The sequence below is a fragment of the Hyla sarda genome, chromosome 1 (assembly GCF_029499605.1).
Source record: "Hyla sarda isolate aHylSar1 chromosome 1, aHylSar1.hap1, whole genome shotgun sequence".
Lineage (NCBI taxonomy): Eukaryota > Metazoa > Chordata > Amphibia > Anura > Hylidae > Hyla > Hyla sarda.
The window spans coordinates 50212606-50233248 of record NC_079189.1 but is presented as its reverse complement, the minus strand read 5'-3'; the positions used below and the strand labels follow the sequence as shown (position 1 = coordinate 50233248).

Here is a 20643-nt window from a genome sequence, read left to right as displayed (position 1 = left end):
TGACATTCAGTCAGCGTTTTAACCCTTTAGTTGTTTCACAGGAATAGCAGCAAAGTGAAGGAGAAAATTCTAAATCTTCATATTTTACACTGGCATGTTCTTGTAGACCCAATTTTTAAATTTTTACAAGGGGTAAAAGGAGAGAAATCTTCCTAAAATGTGTAACCCAATTTCTCTCGAGTAAGGAAATACCTCATATGTGTATGTCAAGTGCTCTGTGGGTGCACTAGAGGGCTCGGAAGGGAAGGAGCGACAGTGGGATTTTGGTGGGTGAGTTTTTCTTAAATTGTTTTTGGGGGCATGTCACATTAAGGAAGCCCCTATGGTGCCAGAACAGCAAAAAAAAAAAAAAAAAAAAAAATTTATAAAAAAAAAAAAAACACATGGCATACTATTTTGGAAACTACACCCCTCAAGGAATGTAACAAGGGGTACAGTGAGCCTTAACACCCCACAGGTGTTTGACGACTTTTCATTTAAGTTGGATGTGTAAACGAAAAAAAAAAATTTTCACTAAAATGCTGGTTTTTCCCCAAATTTTACATTTTTGCTGGGATTTGTTGTTTTGCAACAGCTAGAGGCTCCGTTTTGGAAACACTGCCGTACAATAAGTTTTTCATTTTTATTGGGGGGGACAGTGTAAGGGGGTGTATATGTAGTGTTTTACCATTTATTATGTGTTAGTGTAGTGTAGTGTTTTTAGGGTACATTTGCACTGGCGGGTTATGGGGAGTTTCCCGCTAGGAGTTTGTGCTGCGGCGAAGAATTTGCCCCTGCTCAAACTTCAAGCAGGAAACTTAATGTAAACCCACCCGTGTGAATGTACCCTGACGTGCATGCTGGGAGTTATACTTTTGCAACAGCTGGAGGCACACTGGTTGGTAAACCTTCAGTTAGGTTCTGTTACCCAACTCAGTATTTTCCAACCAGTGTGCCTCCAGCTGTTGCAAAACTAGAACTCCCAGCATGTACTTATCGCCGAAGGGCATGCTGGGAGATGTATTTATGCAACAGCTGGAGGTATGCAACTACAATTCCCAGCATGGCAAGACAGCTGTTTGCTGTTTGGGCATGCTGGGATTTGCAGTTTTGCAACATCTGGAAGGCTACAGTTTTGAGACCACTGAACAGTGATGCCCTCCAGATGTTGCAAAACTACAAATCCCAGCATGCCCAGACAGCAAACTGCTGCTGCCGCCGATGGGTAAGTGGACCTTCGGTGCCGGTCCTTGTCGGTTTCCCCGTTCTGCCCCGCCTATTGTGGGTGGTCAGAACAGGGAAACCGAAAGTTAACCCTCCCGACCCCGATCTGCTATTGGTCGTCGCTTCTGGACGACCAATAGCAGGGATAGGACGGGTTGCCACCCCGGCCACCTCACTCCCATCCCTTATTTTCCAGGTCACAATAGACCTGCATGACCAGGAATCGGCGCAAATCGCTGGTGTGAATTCAGCGGCTATTTGCGGTGATCATCGACATGGGGGGGTCTAATGACCCCCCCAGGCATTTGTGCGGGGTGCCTGCCGATTGACCTCGGCAGGGACCGAAATTCCCACTGGCGTACAGGTCCTTAAGTGCCAGGATGTCAAGGTGTCCTCCTGAGGAATTGGTGAGGAATTCTCGCTTATAAATTCCACAGCGGAATTTCCTTTCTTTTTGGGGTGTGAAATTGACGTGGAATTCTGGCCGAAATGTATTTTTTTTTTTTTACGTGAGAATTCCTCACCAATTCCTCAGTGTGAGCATACCCTTAGGAGAGCCTAGAGATCAAGGTTCCTCAAGCAATACGCCTGCACATAAAGTATAATTTATACATCTACTGCATTAACGTTACACAGGAGAGTAAGGAGCCATGATCCTGTATTTTCAATCAATTCATAAAGGTCTAGTACATAGAATACAACAGATAGTCAGTAATGTGAGATATATTGCTATTAAGGGGTTTGTTGTTATCGGGGCCCAAATGCCTGAAAAAATATCCTGTCTCACTAAATCCCATTAATGTTTATGGAGGTGATTGATCGTGACAGTAAAGATATATATATATTTCAGTAGCACTGCAACCCTCATAACAAATCTCACATACTGTTAGTGCAAACAAATATTACTAAATTCCCATATTCAGTACAAGTCAAATCATGCTGCACCCTATTCTCTAGAATATACCAAAATATTTAAAAATTGTGTGGACTGACCTCTGCCAATCCCTAAAGCAGTGTTTCCCAAGCAGGGTGCCTTCAGCTGTTGCAAAACTACAACTCCCAGCATGCTGGGAGTTGTAGCTTTGCAACAGCTGGAGGCACCCTAGTTTGGAAACACTGTTCTAAAAAGTGCTGCTTCCCAGCCTTCAGCACATTTATTGGATCCTCAGCCAAGGATTAACTAACACAGTGACCCCCAGCAGTCAGATTTCACTTACCAGGACGTACAGACATGTCCTAGTTATGTCACCATTTCTAATTGTTGTAAAATTCCTTCCCAAATAAAGTATCATAATCTGAATGGTTTACATGTGATGTTTGTAAGTAAAAGGTCAGAACTCAAAGGGGTTATCCAGGAAAAAACTTTTTTTTTTATATAAATCAACTGGCTCCAGAAAGTTAAACAGATTTGTAAATTACTTCTATTAAAAAAATCTTAATCCTTTCGGTACTTATGAGCTGCTGAAGTTGAGTTGTTCTCTTCTGTCTAAGTGCTCTCTGATGACTCCTGTCTCTGGAACTGCCCAGAGTAGAAGCAAATCCCCATAGCAAACCTCTTCTACTCTGTGCAGCTCCCGAGACAAGCAGAGATGTCAGCAGAGAGCACTGCTGCCAGACAGAAAAGAACAACTTAACTTCAGCAGCTGATAATTATTGGAAGAATTAAGATTTTTTAATAGAAGTAATTTACAAATCTGTTTAACTTTCTGGAGCCAGTAGATATAAGAAAAAGGTTTTTCTCCTGGAATACCCCTTTAAGGCAAATCTAACTTTGAAGTGGAAAGAACCCACAGACTTGTATACCTGTATGATGCCTGCAGTGAACTCTGACCCGACATCAAGAGGGTAGTTCTCAATCAAGTAGAACGCGGCCGCACACATCACTAGAATGTGCTGCTGATTGTGAAGATTGACACAGCTGGAGGAAGAAGAAACAAAATGGATTATTTTATGTAGAAGGTTTTATTTAAGTTTGCATGTTAGGAGGTCTATCAGAAAAATGTGACTGGTGGGTGACGGACTACACTTTTTATTAGCTCCTAGATGAGAACAGGGACCACACAGGACCCTCCTCACTGATCACTCTTTTACGGCTAATGTGTTATTCATAAATGTTTTTAAAAATGTTTTTTTGGCAGGATACTTACTGTGCAATGCCCCTCAGATTGGAAAGCAGGTAGTCACTGATGATAGGGATGAGCTGCTTGGCTGTGTCATCCAGCAGGTCACACTCCAGCACATACAGGATGCCATGTAATGCTCCGATGCGGCTGGGCATGTGAGTGCTCCGCAGCGTGGACTCCAGGAGGCGGCTGACAGGCTCTGCTACAGCCTTATCCTGAGAAAACAATGACAGCATTGGCCTCAGACTACAAATATGCAATATTGGTTGCAGTAACTGAAGTATCTTACAGTAATTCTATGCATATGGTCTAACAGGGGTTTCCCTTTAAAGTGTACCTCTAATTGTGGGTCTCGGCAGCAGGATATGTGCTTAAAGGACAACTGTAGTGGTCAAAAATCCCTGCCCAAATGTTCCCCAAACAAAAGTTATACAATTCAGTCAATTAGTTCTATTTACCTATATGCAGCCGTTTCTGAGATATTAGAGTTGCCAGCATAGCCCAGTAGTCCTGCGTCCGTCCCCTATTCATTACATTGCAGCCACCATCTTGGGGACGGAGATCTCTTCCTCCCAGCAGTGTTTGTGCCCCCCCCTAGCCTCTGTCAGCTCCTCCCTGCTTATGCATATTCATGAGCGGGTGCTTTCTGAGGCAGCCATAGGCTCATCCTCGGAAACGCCCCTATCTGTAAGATTGAAGCAGGGGGAGAATGAGGACGTCCACAGCTCCTCCCCCCTCCCCTGCTCTGTCTACATAGGACCTCACTTATCACCGGGAGGATTCAAGTTATCATGGGGGAAACACAGAGCAAACCACAGAGCAGGGAGGGGAGGACGTGTGTGTGAAGGAGACATATTACACTGCACGGGCTGGTGGTGTATAGACTACAGGGAAGAAATATCATACTGATTCTGTGTGTGAGAGGGGGGGACTACTGAATGACACATGCTGGGAGTTGTAGTCCCTGTTATGTGTGTGTATGCCAGTGTTTCCCAACCAGGGAATGCTGGGAGTAGTAGTTTTGCAACATCTGGAGGCACCCTGGTTGGGAAACACTGGTGTATGAACTACAACCCCCAGGAGACTACTGAGATACAATATAGGTGTTGGTGAACAACAACCCCCAGGAGACTACAGAGATACAATAGAGGTGTTGGTGAACTACAACTCCCAGGAGACTACAGAGATACAATATAGGTGTTGGTGAACTACAACTCCCAGGAGACTACAGAGATACAATATAGGTGTTGGTGAACTACAACTCCCAGGAGACTACAGAGATACAATATAGGTGTTGATGAACTACAACCCCCAGGAGACTACAGAGATACAATATAGGTGTTGGTGAACTACAACCCCCAGGAGACTACAGAGATACAATATAGGTGTTGGTGAACTACAACTCCCAGGAGACTACAGAGATACAATATAGGTGTTGGTGAACTACAACACCCAGGAGACTACAGAGATACAATAGAGGTGTTGGTGAACTACAACTCCCAGGAGACTCCTGATACAATAGAGGTGTTGGTGAACTACAACACCCAGGAGACTACAGAGGTACAATAGAGGTGTTGGTGAACTACAACTCCCAGGAGACTACAGAGATACAATAGAGGTGTTGGTGAACTACAACTCCCAGGAGTCTCCTGATACAGTAGAGGTGTTGGTGAACTACAACTCCCAGGAGTCTCCTGATAAAGTAGAGGTGTTGGTGAACTACAACTCCTTTATACACTCAAACAGCAGAAAGCTGACACGGCATGCTGGGATTTGTAGTCTTACAACAGCTGGAGTCACCTCTGCAACTCCAAGCATGCACATACAGCAGAAAGCTGACAGGGCATGCTGGGATTTGTAGTCTTGCAACAGCTGGAGGCACCACTGGAATTCCCAGCATGCCCGAACAGCATATAAAATAACTGGGCATGCTTGGAGTTGTAGTTGTGAAAAAGATGGAGGGACCCCTATCAGGACAGTTTTATAGACAAACAATTATGTTTTTTACCATTTTTCCTTTCACTCTCCACTCTCCAGTGTCCACACTACAGTGAGCACGGAGGCAGCTGCTTCATCACTGGACAGGAGCAGCATGGGGAGGGGGAGATGAGCAGAAGGGGAGGGTGTATGCATAGGGGAGGGAGATGTGGGCGTTACAATATAATAATTTGCTCGGGGGGATAGAACAGGGGGAGGGCAGCAGCTTACAGGAAGTAAGCACAAGGCATGATGGGAGATGTAGTTTTTCTTTCACTTGTCCTCAGTAATTCGTGTGCTGATAACGGGAGAAAGACTGGGCCAATTTTGATGGGGGAGACATCGTTGGAAAGGTCTTTCAAAGACCTATTAAATGAGGTAAAAAAAAGTTTTTTTGCCCAGCACTGCAGATGTCCTTTAAATTTTGCGGCCACTTCTGGACCCGTGACTCACTCAAACTATTGCGATCAAGAAACACATTTGTTGGTCGTCCCATGCAAGTCAATGGGACTTTCAGCAAATCAGTTTCCATATTGCTATCATAAGATCAGAAGTGCTTGCAAAATTTAAGCAAATATCCTGTTACCAGGATTATGATTAGAGGTACACTTAAAAGGGGTACTCCACTGGAAAACATTTTTTTTTTTTTTAATCTACTGGTGCCAGAAAATTAAACAGATTTGTAAATTACTTCTATTAAAAAATCTTAATCCTTCCAGTACTTTTCAGCTGCTGTTATGATCCCCAGGAAGTTCTTTTCCTTTTGAATTTCCTTTCTGTCTGACCACAGTGCTCTCTGCTGACACCTCTGTCCATGTCAGGAACTGTCCAGAGCAGGAGCAAATCCCCATAGAAAACCTGTCCTGCTCTAGACAGTTCCTAAAATGGACAGAGTTGTCAGCAGAGAGCACTTGTGGTCAGACAGAAAGGAAATTCAAAAATAAATTAACTTCCTGTGGATCATAACAGCAGGTGATAAGTACTGGAAGGATTACAATTTTTCAGTAAACGTATTTAAAATATCTGTTTAACTTTCAAAGTTGGGGCGTGGCTTGGCGGTTGAGATGAGCGGTCGCACGCTGTGAGTGCTCCCGCTTAGAACCTGCATTTAACTTATCCTGAGGTGAATCCTGGAGTCCCTGACCCCACAGACTCGGCTGAGGACCCGCATTATGGCCTCTAAACAAGACCCGACGAGAAACAAGGATCGACCGGCCGTGGAAAAGCTCCGGGACTATGCCCGCGCTGTCAGGCAAGATGGCGCCGCTCAGGCCGGGGCGCGTGTTCCACCAGCGGCTGAGGAGGAAGGAGAAGCTCCACATCGTGAAGAGGGAGCAGATTCTACTGACCTGACCCTTCGAGAGGTGAGCGATACCCTCCTGATGGCGATCCAGACATGCCGCACTTCTCTCACCGGAAAGCTTGAAGAGGTCAGGGTGGACGTGGGCCTCCTACGGCAGGACTTTCAGACCCTGAGGGAGCGGGTGACGGAGACTGAGACGCGCATCTCCACCCTGGAAGACACGGTACAGCCTCTACCCTCTTCACTCCGCGAGGTCCGGGAGCAGCTGGATTTGGCCCGTCAGAAGAATGACGACCTCGAGAACCGGCTGCGCCGGAATAACATTAGAGTGATCGGTCTTCCTGAGCGGGCGGAGGGTCAGAACCCGGGGGCCTATGTGGAGTCCTGGATCAAAGAGCTTTTTCCGGATGCCCCATTCTCAGCTGCTTACGCCGTGGAGAGAGCACACCGAGTACCATCTAAGCCTCCGATCCCTGGTGCACCTCCTCGTCCTCTATTGGCGAGGTTTCTCAACTGCAATGATCGGGACTTGATCCTCCGCTCTGCCCGGCGGCTGCCGGAGATCATAGTGCAGAACGCAAAGGTGTCCATTTTCCCGGACTTCTCCTCTGATCTTCAACGCAAGAGGGCCTCGTTTACTTCTATCAAGGCGCGGCTGAGAGAGAGAGGGGTACCATATTCCATGGCATACCCTGCCCGGTTGAGGATCGTGGATGGTGACCGGGCGATTTTCTTTACTTCCCCGCAGGATGCGGATGACTGGCTACGGCGCCAACGTTGAACCGGATCCTGTAGGTGACCCCGGATTACGTGGAGAGATGGAGATGCCGGTACAGGACCTCCTGCCATGACCTTTACCCTCCCTCTCCTTACCTCTACCCCCCTGTATGGCCCCGGTCTCCCGGTCCCCTCTGCGGAGCTCAAGGTACTGTGCTTCCTCTTCCCCCCTCCCCGGGAGCCTAGTCTCCCCAGATCCTCCACTCTTCCCATGCACCTAATGCCCCCCTGATGATCCCAGGCCTTACCTCTCCCTTCCCTCGCCCCCATCCTGTTGCTTACTTTGGACTGCTGTGTGCCCTGACTCAGGACTGTTCCTCCGGGACTGCATGAGGGCCCTACCCTGACCCTCTGAAAGGATTTACTCTGTCCCTCTTCAGTCTACCTTCCACGTCACCCTGTCCCTTTTTCCCGGGTCGGTCCATTTTTTTTACATTTTTTCCCCCCCCCCCTTTTTTTTTTTTTTTTTTTTTTTTGAGTCACGGACTTGGAGGACGTCGGCCACTGGACTACTAGTACGCGATCTTTATATGGTCTCCTTCCCCCCTCCCTGATGTGCCATTTTTCCCCCCCCTTCCCATTCTCCCTTCCTAACCAACAAAACCCCCCCCCCATTTTAGTGCCTTAGGCCTTTTGTTCCTCGACTACCTGGACTGTCCCTTGCTGTGTGACTCCTGTATGCTGGGGTTATTATTTATTTTATTTTTTTTTCCTTTTTTCTTCCCCTATTTTTTTTTTATTATTTTTTCCATTTGTGGGGGGGTCGGGGTGGCGGGTGGACAATCTCCTGAGGAGGGGATGGGATTTACTGTTGATCATATGAGTTTCTCATGTTCTATTTCCTCTCTCTCTCTCCTGCTTCCCCTATCCTTCTCTCCTACGTGGGACCCTCCCTCCACCCCCTGTTCTTCCCCCTCCCGTCCACCCTCTCTCTCCTTCCTCTCTCCTTCCTCTCTCCTTCCTCTTCTCTCCCTCCTTTTCTCCTCCCCCCCCCCCCTCGTTTTTTTTCTTCTCTTCTCTTTCTTCCTGTATTCTCCTCCACTTCTTCTCTCGGGTCCCAGTTGGACTAATACTCTCCTACTGATTGATGTACATACTCAGGGTTCTCCACTGTTAGTATGTAAGAGCAGGTTCTCCCCACTAGATGGAGCTGTTGCTCCACTGATGCTTATGCAACACTGGTATAAATATGTTTACTGTTTGATTTATTTACTGTTCCCCTACTTAGTTTGGGGTTTCATTTTGCCTCCAAGATACCTACCCGCGAGGTCACCTATTAGTAGGGTTTTGGGTCTAACCACTTCAGTACCACGGTCTATATATGGTCCCGCGCATCCCTGTCAGTATTTCTCACCCCGGCTGGGGCATGTATGTCTTCTCTGTCTTTACCTCTCCCCCTGCTGTTTTATGTGTTGTCTCTTCTTATGGCTGATATTAAGATAATGTCATGGAATGTTAGAGGAGCACGCACCCCGCGCAAGCGCACTATGATATTCTCCCATATTAGGAAGTATCAGCCTCATATTGTGGCACTGCAGGAGACACATCTTACTCCAGATAGAGCTGGGCAGCTTTCTAAACCCTGGGTCCAATGGTCCTTGCACTCCTATCACACGTCCTTCTCAAGGGGGGTTTCCCTACTGGTTAGTCGGAGAGTGAGGTGGGACCCGGTTACAGTACGTAAGGATTCACAGGGTCGTTTTATCTTCGTATACGCATTCTTGAATAATGTGCCTTTTGTCTTCTTATTCATATACAACCCTCCCCCCGCCTCTATGGATATACTCCATAAGGCGGTTACATTCGCAGCTAGTTATCCCTCTGCCCGTGTCCTCTGTATGGGGGACTTCAACATGGTACCGAATCCGTCCCTAGATCGTCATAGCCCCAGGGGGATCCCGGCGGGAGTCGGGGGTGGCCCTTTATCGCTGTTTTTGGAGGAGGTTGGATGGGTGGACATTTTTAGGGCCAGGTACCCTCAGGCTAGGCAATACTCTTGTCACACTCTGGGCAGAAATGCGCTGTCCAGGATTGACCTTGCATGTGGCAACTCGCTCCTTCTTCCCCAAGTTTCAGCGGTTTCCTATGAACCGCGGGCTATATCAGACCATTCCCCCCTAATGCTTGATGTCTCCATGATAGATCCTGGTTCACCACGGAGGTGGAAAATCCACCCTTTCTGGCTGGAACAGATAGGCCCCTGCGACCGTATTCCAGACCAGCTTCGAGTCTTTCTTGAGGCTAATTCCCCTGGGAGTTCCCCCACCCTGGTATGGGAGACACTGAAAGCGTATTTGAGGGGGTGTTTGCGCTCCACTATCTCCTTTCTCAAAAAGTCAACGTCTAGGCGGGAGGAGGAGCTGGCTGGACGATGTGCGGAGTTGGAGGCCCGATACGTTGCGGACTCATCCGAGGCTAATAAGGTTGAATGGCTGTGTGCGGGGCGGCAATATATGCTGCACCTCTCAGAGAAGGCCAATAGAAAGCTGTTTTTCACAAAACAATTCTACTTTGAACATGGCAATCAATCTAGTAAGCTGTTAGCACATATAGTCAGGCAGAACTCTTCTGCCCCTGCGATTCTTAAGATAGTGGCCTCGGATGGGTCCGAGCTGTCGGGGGTTGCGGACATTGCGCGTTGCTTTGCCACATACTACTCTAATCTTTATTCTTCACAGGTGCAATATGGTGCTGAGGAGTTGGACACCTACCTGGACGGTATTGACTTTCCGGTACTATCGGATAGTGATCGGATGATGTTGGAGGCCCCCCTCTCCTTACTGGAGATTCAGGATGCCATGGTGGACATGACTAAGGGTAAATCTCCGGGCCCTGATGGCCTTCCACTGGAGATTTACTTGCGGTATTCCGACATGCTCCTTCCTTCCCTGCTTGCAATGTTTGAACGGGCATTTGAGGATGGTATTCTACCAGCCTCCATGTATGAGGCAACCATAGTTGTTCTCCTAAAACCTGATAAAAATCCTGTGGAGTGCGGTTCTTACAGACCCATTTCGCTGCTGAATCTGGATTATAAGGTGCTTACGAAAGTTTTAGCTAACCGATTGAACAAGGTAATCCTATCCATAATTCACCCAGATCAATCCGGCTTTATGCCTGGCAAATCCACATCCGATAACATCCGTAGGGTACAGGCGGCTGTCCAGGTGGGTAACGCTCTGGGGGGAGATTGGGCTTTGGCGTCGCTGGACGCCGCCAAGGCCTTTGATTCCGTGGAATGGGGTTATTTGCAGGCTACCCTTGTTAAATTTGGTTTTGGTCCTAATTTTAGAAAATGGGTGTCCCTCCTGTACAGATGCCCGCAGGCCCAGATCCTGGTGAATGGTGTGTGTTCCTCCCCATTTGCTCTCGGCCGGGGCACACGTCAGGGGTGTCCCTTGTCCCCGCTTCTGTTTGCGGTGGCAGTGGAGCCCCTCGCCCTCCGCATTCGGCAGGATCCTGGCTTCCGAGGTATGTCTACGGGGGGCCGGGAGGAGCGCATAGGCCTATATGCCGATGATATGGTGTTATTCCTCTCTGACCCTACAGTGATGCTACCTTATGTCATGACACTCATGGACCGATTTGGGTATTTCTCTGGTCTACTCATCAACTGGACTAAGTCTGCAGTGATGCCGCTTCTGTCTAGGGATTGGCCCCCGGTAATGAATGGCCTCCCGGTGGTTTCCTCATTTAAGTATTTGGGGGTGCACATTCACAGAGATCCTTTGCTTGACCTGTCCGCCAATATACTCACTCTACTTCCTTATGTTAAAGCGAAGTTCCGGGTGTGGACCACGCTCCCATTGTCGGTCGCTGGCCGTATCAATCTTATTAAACTCATTGTCTTACCTAAGTGCCTTTATGCGCTGGAGCATGCCTCAGTGCCTGTACCTAGACACTTCTTTGATTCTCTTCACTCCCTTCTTTCACCATTTATTTGGGGCCCCAATAGACCTAAAATTCGGCTAACCACGTTACAACGCCCCAAGTTGGCGGCGGGAATGTCACTCCCTGATTTTTATTTATATTATTTGGCCGGTCAACTTCGGTATATCAGGCACTGGATCTCTGGGGATGTGGTGCCGGACTCCGAACAATCCCTAGCTAGGTCTGTCCCGACAATGTCCCTTAGGATGCTGCTAGATAGTCCTGTTCTGGGTGGTAGAGCTTATCTCCAACTTCATAAGCTGGCTATAAAGGTGTGGCGGGCTGTTAAGGGGATATATGGATATACTGACATCGCTGAGGATACCCCTCTATGGCATAATCCTCAACTTCCTCAAGTGAGCGATGCTCTGGACCCAGTCTTCTGGCAGAACGCGGGGGTGCTCACCTTGGGGCATGTATATCGTGACAATGTGCTCTGTTCATTTGATCAGTTGCAATCCAGTCATGCTCTTCCCAGAAATAGTTTTTTTAAATACCTCCAGCTCCGACACGCCCTGAATGCCCAGTTCCCCATTGGGAGCCCATTGATATCAGCGTTTCCCCTCATCGGGGTTTTGAAGTCACAGGGTCCCAGGGGGCTGGTGTCCATCCTGTACACGCACCTTATTCAGGCCAAGAACTCCCGCAATCCAGTATCGGCGGTCCGGCATTGGGAATCCCATATCCCTAATTTGACTAAGGATGTATTGGAGGACATTTTTTCCTCCCACATGTTAGTGTCCCCGGCGGCGAATAATAAATTGATCCAATTGAACATTATACACTATAGTTATATTACTCCTTTAAGGCTCAATAGAATGGGTCGTTCAGACTCCGATGCCTGTCATCGTTGTAGCGCTGCCAGGGCAGACTTTTGGCATTTGATTTGGGCTTGCCCATATATCGCAGCTTTCTGGCGTGCAGTGCTCACTTTTTTAGCTACTCTGGCTCAACCTTCCCTATCTCTTGATCCTTTGATCTGCCTTTTTGGTATCTTAGATGAGGAGATATGGACACATCACGTACGTACGTTTTTGCGGGAAACTCTGTTCTTGGCCAGGAAGGCTATTGCTCTTAAATGGATGGACCCCGGCTCTCCTACCCTGACTCAATGGAAGGCTTTGGTGAATGCTACACTGCCTTTCTCACACATAGTGTACAAAAATAGGAAGTGCCCGGGTAAATTTTATTCTGTGTGGGGTGGTTGGTGTTCCTCTCCCTTGACTCAATGCTCGTATTCTGTGACCTCCTCTGGGACAGTGTAAGACACATTGATATTATGCTTGCTATCTGTGGTCTCTACTAACCTTCGTTTCTCTTTCTGTGTACATTTGTCGATTCTTTTTCTACCTCTTTGGATGCGTGGGTGCCTTTCGGGATTATTTATCATGGGTTATTTGATGGTACCACTAACTAGTGATAGTATTGGTGCTCCTCGCGGGATGGTATACGATTGCTAACTTTGGCGAATGTTCGCCTTCTTGTTCTATTTTGTTTTCAGTTTCCCTACCTCAGTTGGGTAGTGTTTTATGACTTTGACGTTTACCATGTGATGTAACCTGGAGTATCCTGTCGCTTACATTCTGTAAATTGATGTATGGTCTCATGACCCTTTTCTATGTACTGTGGATGTGCTTCATGTTCACTTTAATGGGCCTGTGGTCTACAGTTATTTACTTTTCAATAAAACGAATTAAAAAAAAAAACTTTCAAAGTTTTCCAGTGGACTACCCCTTTAACAAATGCCATATTTTGCCATATTGCCATAAGTTCTTTGTCTGGAGAAGAGAAGTTAAAGGGGTACTCCGCTGCCCTTCTTCAGAAGCTCCGCTCCCCAGCATCCGGAATTTTATTGTTACGAACGCTGCGTGCGGGCTTACGTGTTCAGGGCCGCCCCTCGTGACGTCACGCCCGCCCCCTCAACAAAAGTCTATGGGAAAGGGGCACGACGGAAGCCCGCACGCAGCGTTCGGAACAATAAACTTCCGGACGCTGGGGAGCGGAGCTTCCGAAGCAGGGGAGCGGAGTACCCCTTTAAACTGAGCCCTAGCGTGGATAGAGACAAAAAAAAAAGTGCAATCTCTACACAGCCCTTTAGGATATATTTTGGCACTATAAGGTAATTCCATCTAAAGACTGTAATAACATTGATAATGGTGAAATCATATTCCCCTACTGTGCTAAGAGAACACAGTCAGTTCTTCTCTCCACCCCACCTAACAGGCTGCCTGATAATAGTCCTGACAGAACTGCTAATGGAGTAGGTAACAAAAGGATGGCACCACCCAGAGATTAGGAAAGCAGTCAGATCTCCGCTCCCATTGCGTGTAATAGAACTTCAGGCTGTGTGAGCTGATCTTACCATTCCCAGCACGGCCGCAGCTTTGCAGATCGCAGGCACTAGATACTGGATGAGAATTTCATCCTCAGACGGGTGCTGTTTCTGGAGCTCGGTTAATGCTGTGTACATCATCTCAAACTGATTTCTCTCAGTAAATAGATCAGACACTGCCAGCAACTGTGAAGGAAAGGGTGACAAACAGTGAATGACAAAGCAGAGCCACAGCAATGTTCTCACAAAGAAACCACATGTACATTAATAAGCACAGTCCCTGCATTCGTAAAGGTGGCGTACACACCGACTTGCAGAGTAAGTTTGCTGTATACACTTGGAAAGCTCCGGCATATATATATATATATATATATATATATATATATATATATATATATATATATATATATAGGCTTCCATTAGAGGAAATAAACCTCCTTGCTATTATTGTTTAGATCCTTATTTATTGGAGCCTCAACCTAGATTTATACAGAAATAAAACGTACACTATACAAATGCATCAGAGTCTAACGAGCAAACGTTGGGGTGCTTGTTATTTACCTTGTAACTTATAAGCAGTGTTTCCCAACCAGGGTGCATCCAGATGTTGCAAAACTACAACTCCCAGCATGCCCGGACAGCCTTTGGCTGTCCGGGCATGCTGGGAGTTGTAGTTTTGCAACAGCTGGAGGCACCATGGTTGGGAAACACTGCAAACACAAAGTACCAGGGGTGGTCATAGCTACATGGAGATTATAAGAAAGATTCGACATATCTGTTAACCATAATGCAGGTTATACACAGAACTAGTCTAAAAAGTAGTATACGTTGTAGTTCTGCTCACAAGTCCAATTCACCAGAAAAGGACTTTAGCACAGATCTTCAGTAAGCCTGGTAAGGATGCATAGGAATGAATGCAGCTTTGAACCACAGAGGGATACAGCAAATGTGAGAAGGTATATAGCTGTGCAACGTGTTATCATGTGACATGACATTTCCTTCTTTAAAACTATTGCCAACAGATAACCACTTCTTTCTACAGGAGTAATGAACAAGGTCTTGTCAGTGTTAGGGTGTGTTCACACCACGATTTTACTATACGGTTTCATAAAAAAAAAAAAAAAAAACGTATGCAACCGTACAGAAAACCGAGTCCATAGACTTCCCATTCAAAACCGTATGCACCATAATGTATACGGTCGTCTCCGTTTTTCAAACCATACGTTTTTTTTACTTTTTTTTTCCGGAGAGAAAATCGAGGCCTACCACGGTTTTTGGTCCAGGTGAAAAACTGTATTAAACAGTATGCGTTTTTTTTAAATTTTTTTAACATGGGAGTCAATGGGAACCGTACAGAACCGTATGTGCGTACCGTTCCATCCGATTTTCACCATACGGTTTTTGGCTTTGCTCAGTTATGTTTCTTGGAGTTTCAATCAAACAAGTGAAACTTTATTCATAATGGAGTGAAAAGTTAAAAGTGTATACAGTTTTTTTTCTTAAAAAACGGATGCCACCGGACAATTTTTCAAACCGTATACAGATAAAAATTTGTACACACGTTTTGATACAGTTTAGTCAGGTTTTGAGGAATTCGTTTTTTTATCAAAAACCTGATACATGAACTGTACAGATGCATTGATTGTGCTTCTCATTGCATTCCAGCCTTACAGATGCATGGATTGTGCTTCTCATTGCATTCCAGCTGCAATTTTATGCGTCAACACACACTCCGTTTGTATAAAAATATAGGAATAAAGCTTGCACTCACCGTTCCTGTAGATTATTCTTCAGACGGTCATTCCGTTCAGGCAGGGAGATCTTTTCGCACACAGCAGTGTGCTTCTTCCGGCCTCGAGACCGGAAGAAGCACACGGCTGTGTGCGAAAACAGCTGTTTGCCTCCGAGTGCCCCGCATCACCAAGATCTTCCTGCCTGAAAAGAATGACCATCTGAAGAATAAGCTACAGGAACGGTGAGTGCAAGCTTTATTCCTATATGTTTATGCACCAGTTCTCTACAACTTTTAAGCTTGGCACCCCATGAGTAGGGATTTTATTTAAGATACCGGCCCCTGTCCTGCATTCTAGCTGATTCCCTTAATTATTTGAGACGTGTGGAGCTAGATGATGGTGCTCTCTGGTTTCTTTCTTTCAAGACACTCAGTTTGGGTGACACGCGAGTATCTAAAGGCAATGTCTTCATGTGGGCACCATATTGCTTTAAATTCTAACCCTGCGACTTACCGATCTTACCACCTCACTGATCAGGATGACCGGGGTCTTCTTGCCTGTATTAGATGGAAGAATCCACTGGCTGTAGAGCTCAAGAAGAAATTGTGAACAGGAATGTATGTCAACTCCGGCACGATGTTTCCTGCAAACAAATACAGGTGGATAAATCACAATACAGCACAGCACCCAGCTGTGGTTTACACTAAGTCTAAAGGAAGGACAAACCTGGAGTTTATAGGAGATGTTGGTGGGGAGGACGGGGCTGGGGTATCATTCTCATCCTCCTCATCTTCATCAAGCTCCTCTTGTCTCAGAGGGGTAATATTGTTTCCCAGCCATACAGAATGGATAGAGACCTAAAAGATGAGAACACTGTGTAGTAGTTTAAGGGTTTATGCAAGATTAAAAAAACATGGCTGCTTTCTTCCCAAAACAGTATCACACCTGTCCATAGGTTTACAGTGGAGATCAAAAGTTTGGGCATAAAAAAGCCAAGGCAAGATGGAAAATTTTCCAAAAGGCATCAAATTACAGATTTGACATTCTTATAATATGCCAAAAAAAAGTTAGATTTTATTTCCATCATTAACACTTTCAAAATAACAGAAAACAAAAAAATGGCATCTGCAAAAGTTTGAGCACCCTGCAGAGTTAATATCTTGTACTGCCTCCTTTAGCAAGTATCACAGCTTGTAAATGCTTTTTGTAGCCAGCCAAGAGTCTTTCAATTCTTGTTTGAGGTATCTTTGCCCATTCTTTCTTACAAAAGTCTTCCAGTTCTTTGAGATTTCTTGGCTGTCTGTAACGCACTGTTCTTTTAAGGTCTATCCATAGATTTTCAATTATGTTGAGGTCAGGAGATTGTGAAGGCCATGGCAAAACCTTCAGTTTACGCCTCTTTATGTAATCCCCCTTGGATTTCGAGGTGTGTTTAGGATCATTATTCATTTGTAGAAACTCTTTAACTTCAGCTTTTTGACAGATGGCATCAAGTTAGCATCCAAAATTTGTTGAAATTTTATTGAATCCATTTTTTCTTCTACTCGTGAGATTTTCCCTGTGCCACTGGCTGCAATACAACCCCAAAGCATGATCGATCCACCCCCATGCTTAACAGTTGGAAGGAGGTTCTTTTCATTAAATTCTGTTCCCCTTCTTTTCAAAACGTACCTTTGCTCATTCAGGCCAAAAAGTTAAATTTTAACCTCATCTGTCCACAGAACAAAATGCATCAGGCTTGTCTATATGTTCATTTGCAAAGCTCAAACGCTGATTTTTGTGGGGAGGACGTAGGAGAGTTTTTTTTTCTGATGACTCTTCCATGAAGACCATATTTGTACAAGTATCTCTTTATAGTGGAATAGTGTACCACAACTCCTGTGTCTGCCAGATCTTTCTAAACGTGGGTTTTGAATTGTTTTTCTCACAATCGTGCAAGCTGTTCTGTCTGATATTTTTCTTGGTCTTCCAGATCTTGCTTTAACTTCCACTGTTCCTGATGACTGCCACTTCTTAATTACATTCCGAACAGAGGATATTGACATTTGAAAACGTTTTGCTATCTTCTTATAGCCTTCTCCAGCTTTGTGAGCGACAACTATTTTCAGTTTCAGATTTCTAGACAACTGCTTAGAAGAACCCATAGTGCTGATTGTTGGGGTAAGGCCAGATGAGTTTGGGCATTTAAAACCTTTGAGATTGACATTACCTGGTCTTCCCAGATGATGATTGAGAACAATCCATGACACTGGCAGGTCTCAGCTTTGCAAAGGGGGCAGTGCATGGTATAAATTCTGCAGGGTGCCCAAACTTTTGCAAACGCCATTTTCTTGTTTTCTGTTATTTTGAAAGTGTAAATGATGGAAATAAAATCTAACTTTTGTTGACATATTATAAGAATGTCTAATCTGTAATTTGATGCCTTTTGGAGAATTTTCCATCTTTCCTTGGCTTCTTTATGCACATTAATACAATTTTTTACCTGGGGTGCCCAAACTTTTGTTCCCCACTGTAGTGTGGTATTGCACACTTATTTTAATGTAGCCGAGCTCCAATATATGACAACCTACAGACAGGGGTAGCATTATTTATGCAAGAAAGCTGCCATGTTATTCTTATTACTCCATGTCCCGCACATCATCAAACACAGGGAATAACATGTATGGAATGGGGACTGAGCAAAATCTGTACAGTAAGTTCTCAGATGGTAAAGTGTGTGTTTTACCCTCCCATGTTTTTGACAACAAAAATGCTCTGTAAAACTGAAAACTTCATAATAACAAAATAACACCTATTTGCAAGCACATTAATCACACTTTATATCTAGGGAGTGGATCAATAAGGCCAAGGGAACAGAAGTGACATCCTTTTTGCAATGTATTTATTTCAACATTTCTATTTGACAAGTACTGTATATATCTGATCCAGTATTCAGGTGAACTTATTGCACAATTGTGCTGTGTATGGACGTTGCAGTATTGTTCCCTATTCATGTTCACGCTGAGCTGGATAGGCATATTAAAGCAATCTAATACTTGTATTTTATTTTTAAAAATTATTTTTATCTATCTTTATTTCTCTCTATCTTCCCACATACACTTTATGTTAGAAGCCCATTTAAAAATGGCTGCTTCCTTTGCATGTCGATGACTTGTACACTGATGAGTTGAGCACTTCAATAGGTAGCAATGAAAATCTCTTTTTAAATGACTCACTTGGCCCAACTTATAGCTCATATTCCCGATCTCACGTTCTGTATTGATCTGCAGTAAGAGCTTCTCGTGACTTATCAGAGCTCCTGAAATACAGGCACAAAAGATAAAAAAATAATGTATCCACAGCACATCAAACGATGGAGAATCTTCTCTGTTTCAGAAAATAATTGTATGTAATGAAAGAAATGGGATATCTGTGAGGATCTGACATGAAAGTTTCCTTGCTGGAGGAGATTCAGGAGGACATATAATGGCCTGTAATAGTATGGTGGACAGTGATGCTACTGTGCTCTCACGCTGGGTATGAAAGGTCACACAGCAGCCTGACATAATAGCAGCAGATAAAAAAATAAAAAAATTATATATATATATATATATATATATATATATATATATATATATATATATATATATATAAAAAGGTTAAAAGATCTGGAGAAAAATGCAATGGAAGGAAAGATAAAGATATGGCAAGTAACAGACACAGCTGTAGTGTATGTATGATCTAGGTGTTGAGTATACAAAGAAGTTAACACTAAGGGGGTGCAATAGTGGGGTGACGATATCGGTCATTTGATATTTGTAAGGCTGGATTTATGTGCCAAATGTCTATTCTGAGTCACAATGGCAAATATTATCAATAGTAAACAGTTGCCGCAAGATGAAGAACTCATATGATCTAGATATGAAGTAGATATGATTAGATCATCATACCACCTGTTAAAGAGAGACAACAGGTGAAATATACAACTGTGTGGATACAGTCAAGGCCGTAAATGTTGGCACTAGAGATGAACGAATTTACAGTAAATTCGGTTCGTCACAAACTTCTCGGCTCTTCATGACTTTTCCTGCATAAATTAGTTCAGCTTTCAGGTGCTCCCGTGGGCTGGAAAAGGTGGATACAGTCCTAGGAGACTCTTTCCTAGGAATGTATCCACCTTTTCCAGCCCACCGGAGCACCTGAAAGCTGAACTCCTGTATGCAGGATAAGTCATCAACTGCCGAGCCGAGAAGTTCGTGACGAATCAAATTTACTGTAAGTTCGCTCATCTCTAGTTGGCACCCCAGAAATTTTTCTAGTAAATGAAGTATTTCTCACAGAAAAGGATTGCAGTAACACGTTTTGCTATACACATGTTTTTTCCCTTTGTGTGTATTGGAACTAAACCAAAAAAGGGAGGGAAAAAAAGCAAATTGGACATAATGTCACCAAACTCCAAAAATGGGCTGGACAAAATTATTGGCACCCTTAACTTAATATTTGGTTGCACACCCTTTGGAAAAAATAACTGAAATCAGTTGCTTCCTATAACCATCAATAAGCTTCTTAACACCTCTCAGCCGGAATGTTGGACCACTCTTCCTATGCAAACTGCTCCAGGTCTCTCTTATTGGAAGGGTGCCTTTTCCCAACAGCAATGTTAAAGGGGTATTCCGGTGAAAACCTTTTTTCTTTTAAATTAACTGGTGGCAGAAAGTTAGACATATTTGTAAATTACTTCTATTAAAAAATCTTAATCCTTCCTGTACTTATTAGCTGCTGAATGCTACAGAGGAAATTCCTTTCTTTTTGGAACACTGATGACATCACGAGCACACTGCTCTCTGCTGACATCTCTGTCCATTTTAGCAACCGTGCATAGCAGATGTATACTAAGGGCAGCATGGTGGCTCAGTGGTTAGCACTGCTGCCTTGCAGTGCTGGGGACTTGGGTTCAAATCCCACTAAGGACAACAATAAATAAAGCGTTATTATTATTATAATAACGTCAGCAGAGAGAACTGTGGTCGTGATGTCATCAGAGAGCATTCCAAAAAGAAAAGAATTTCCTCTGTAGTATTCAGCAGCTAATAAGTACAGGAAGGATTAAGATTTTTTAATAGAAGTAATTTACAAATATGTTTAACTTTCTGCCACCAGTTGATTTAAAAGAAAAGGTTTTCACCGGAGTACCCCTTTAAAATCTCTCCACAGGTGTTCAATGGGATTTAGATCTGGACTCACAGGTGAGTTTAAAGGAGCATCAAATGCTTAAAGGGGTATTCC

The 20643-nt window shown here is 44.6% G+C and overlaps 1 protein-coding gene across 2 annotated transcripts in view; it reads right to left on the bottom strand.

Annotated features, from left to right (window-relative positions):
* The window catches only part of HTT (huntingtin), a 270836-nt gene that overhangs the window by 13706 nt on the left and 236487 nt on the right, over positions 1-20643 (bottom strand). For both annotated transcript variants that reach the window (XM_056555022.1, XM_056555023.1), the window contains 6 exons: positions 18594-18676; positions 16105-16235; positions 15892-16021; positions 13676-13831; positions 3351-3541; positions 3007-3121 (listed from right to left, as the gene is read on the bottom strand). In XM_056555022.1, the coding sequence (XP_056410997.1) occupies positions 3007-3121; positions 3351-3541; positions 13676-13831; positions 15892-16021; positions 16105-16235; positions 18594-18676 (806 nt within the window). The remainder of the gene's footprint in view (positions 1-3006; positions 3122-3350; positions 3542-13675; positions 13832-15891; positions 16022-16104; positions 16236-18593; positions 18677-20643) is intronic.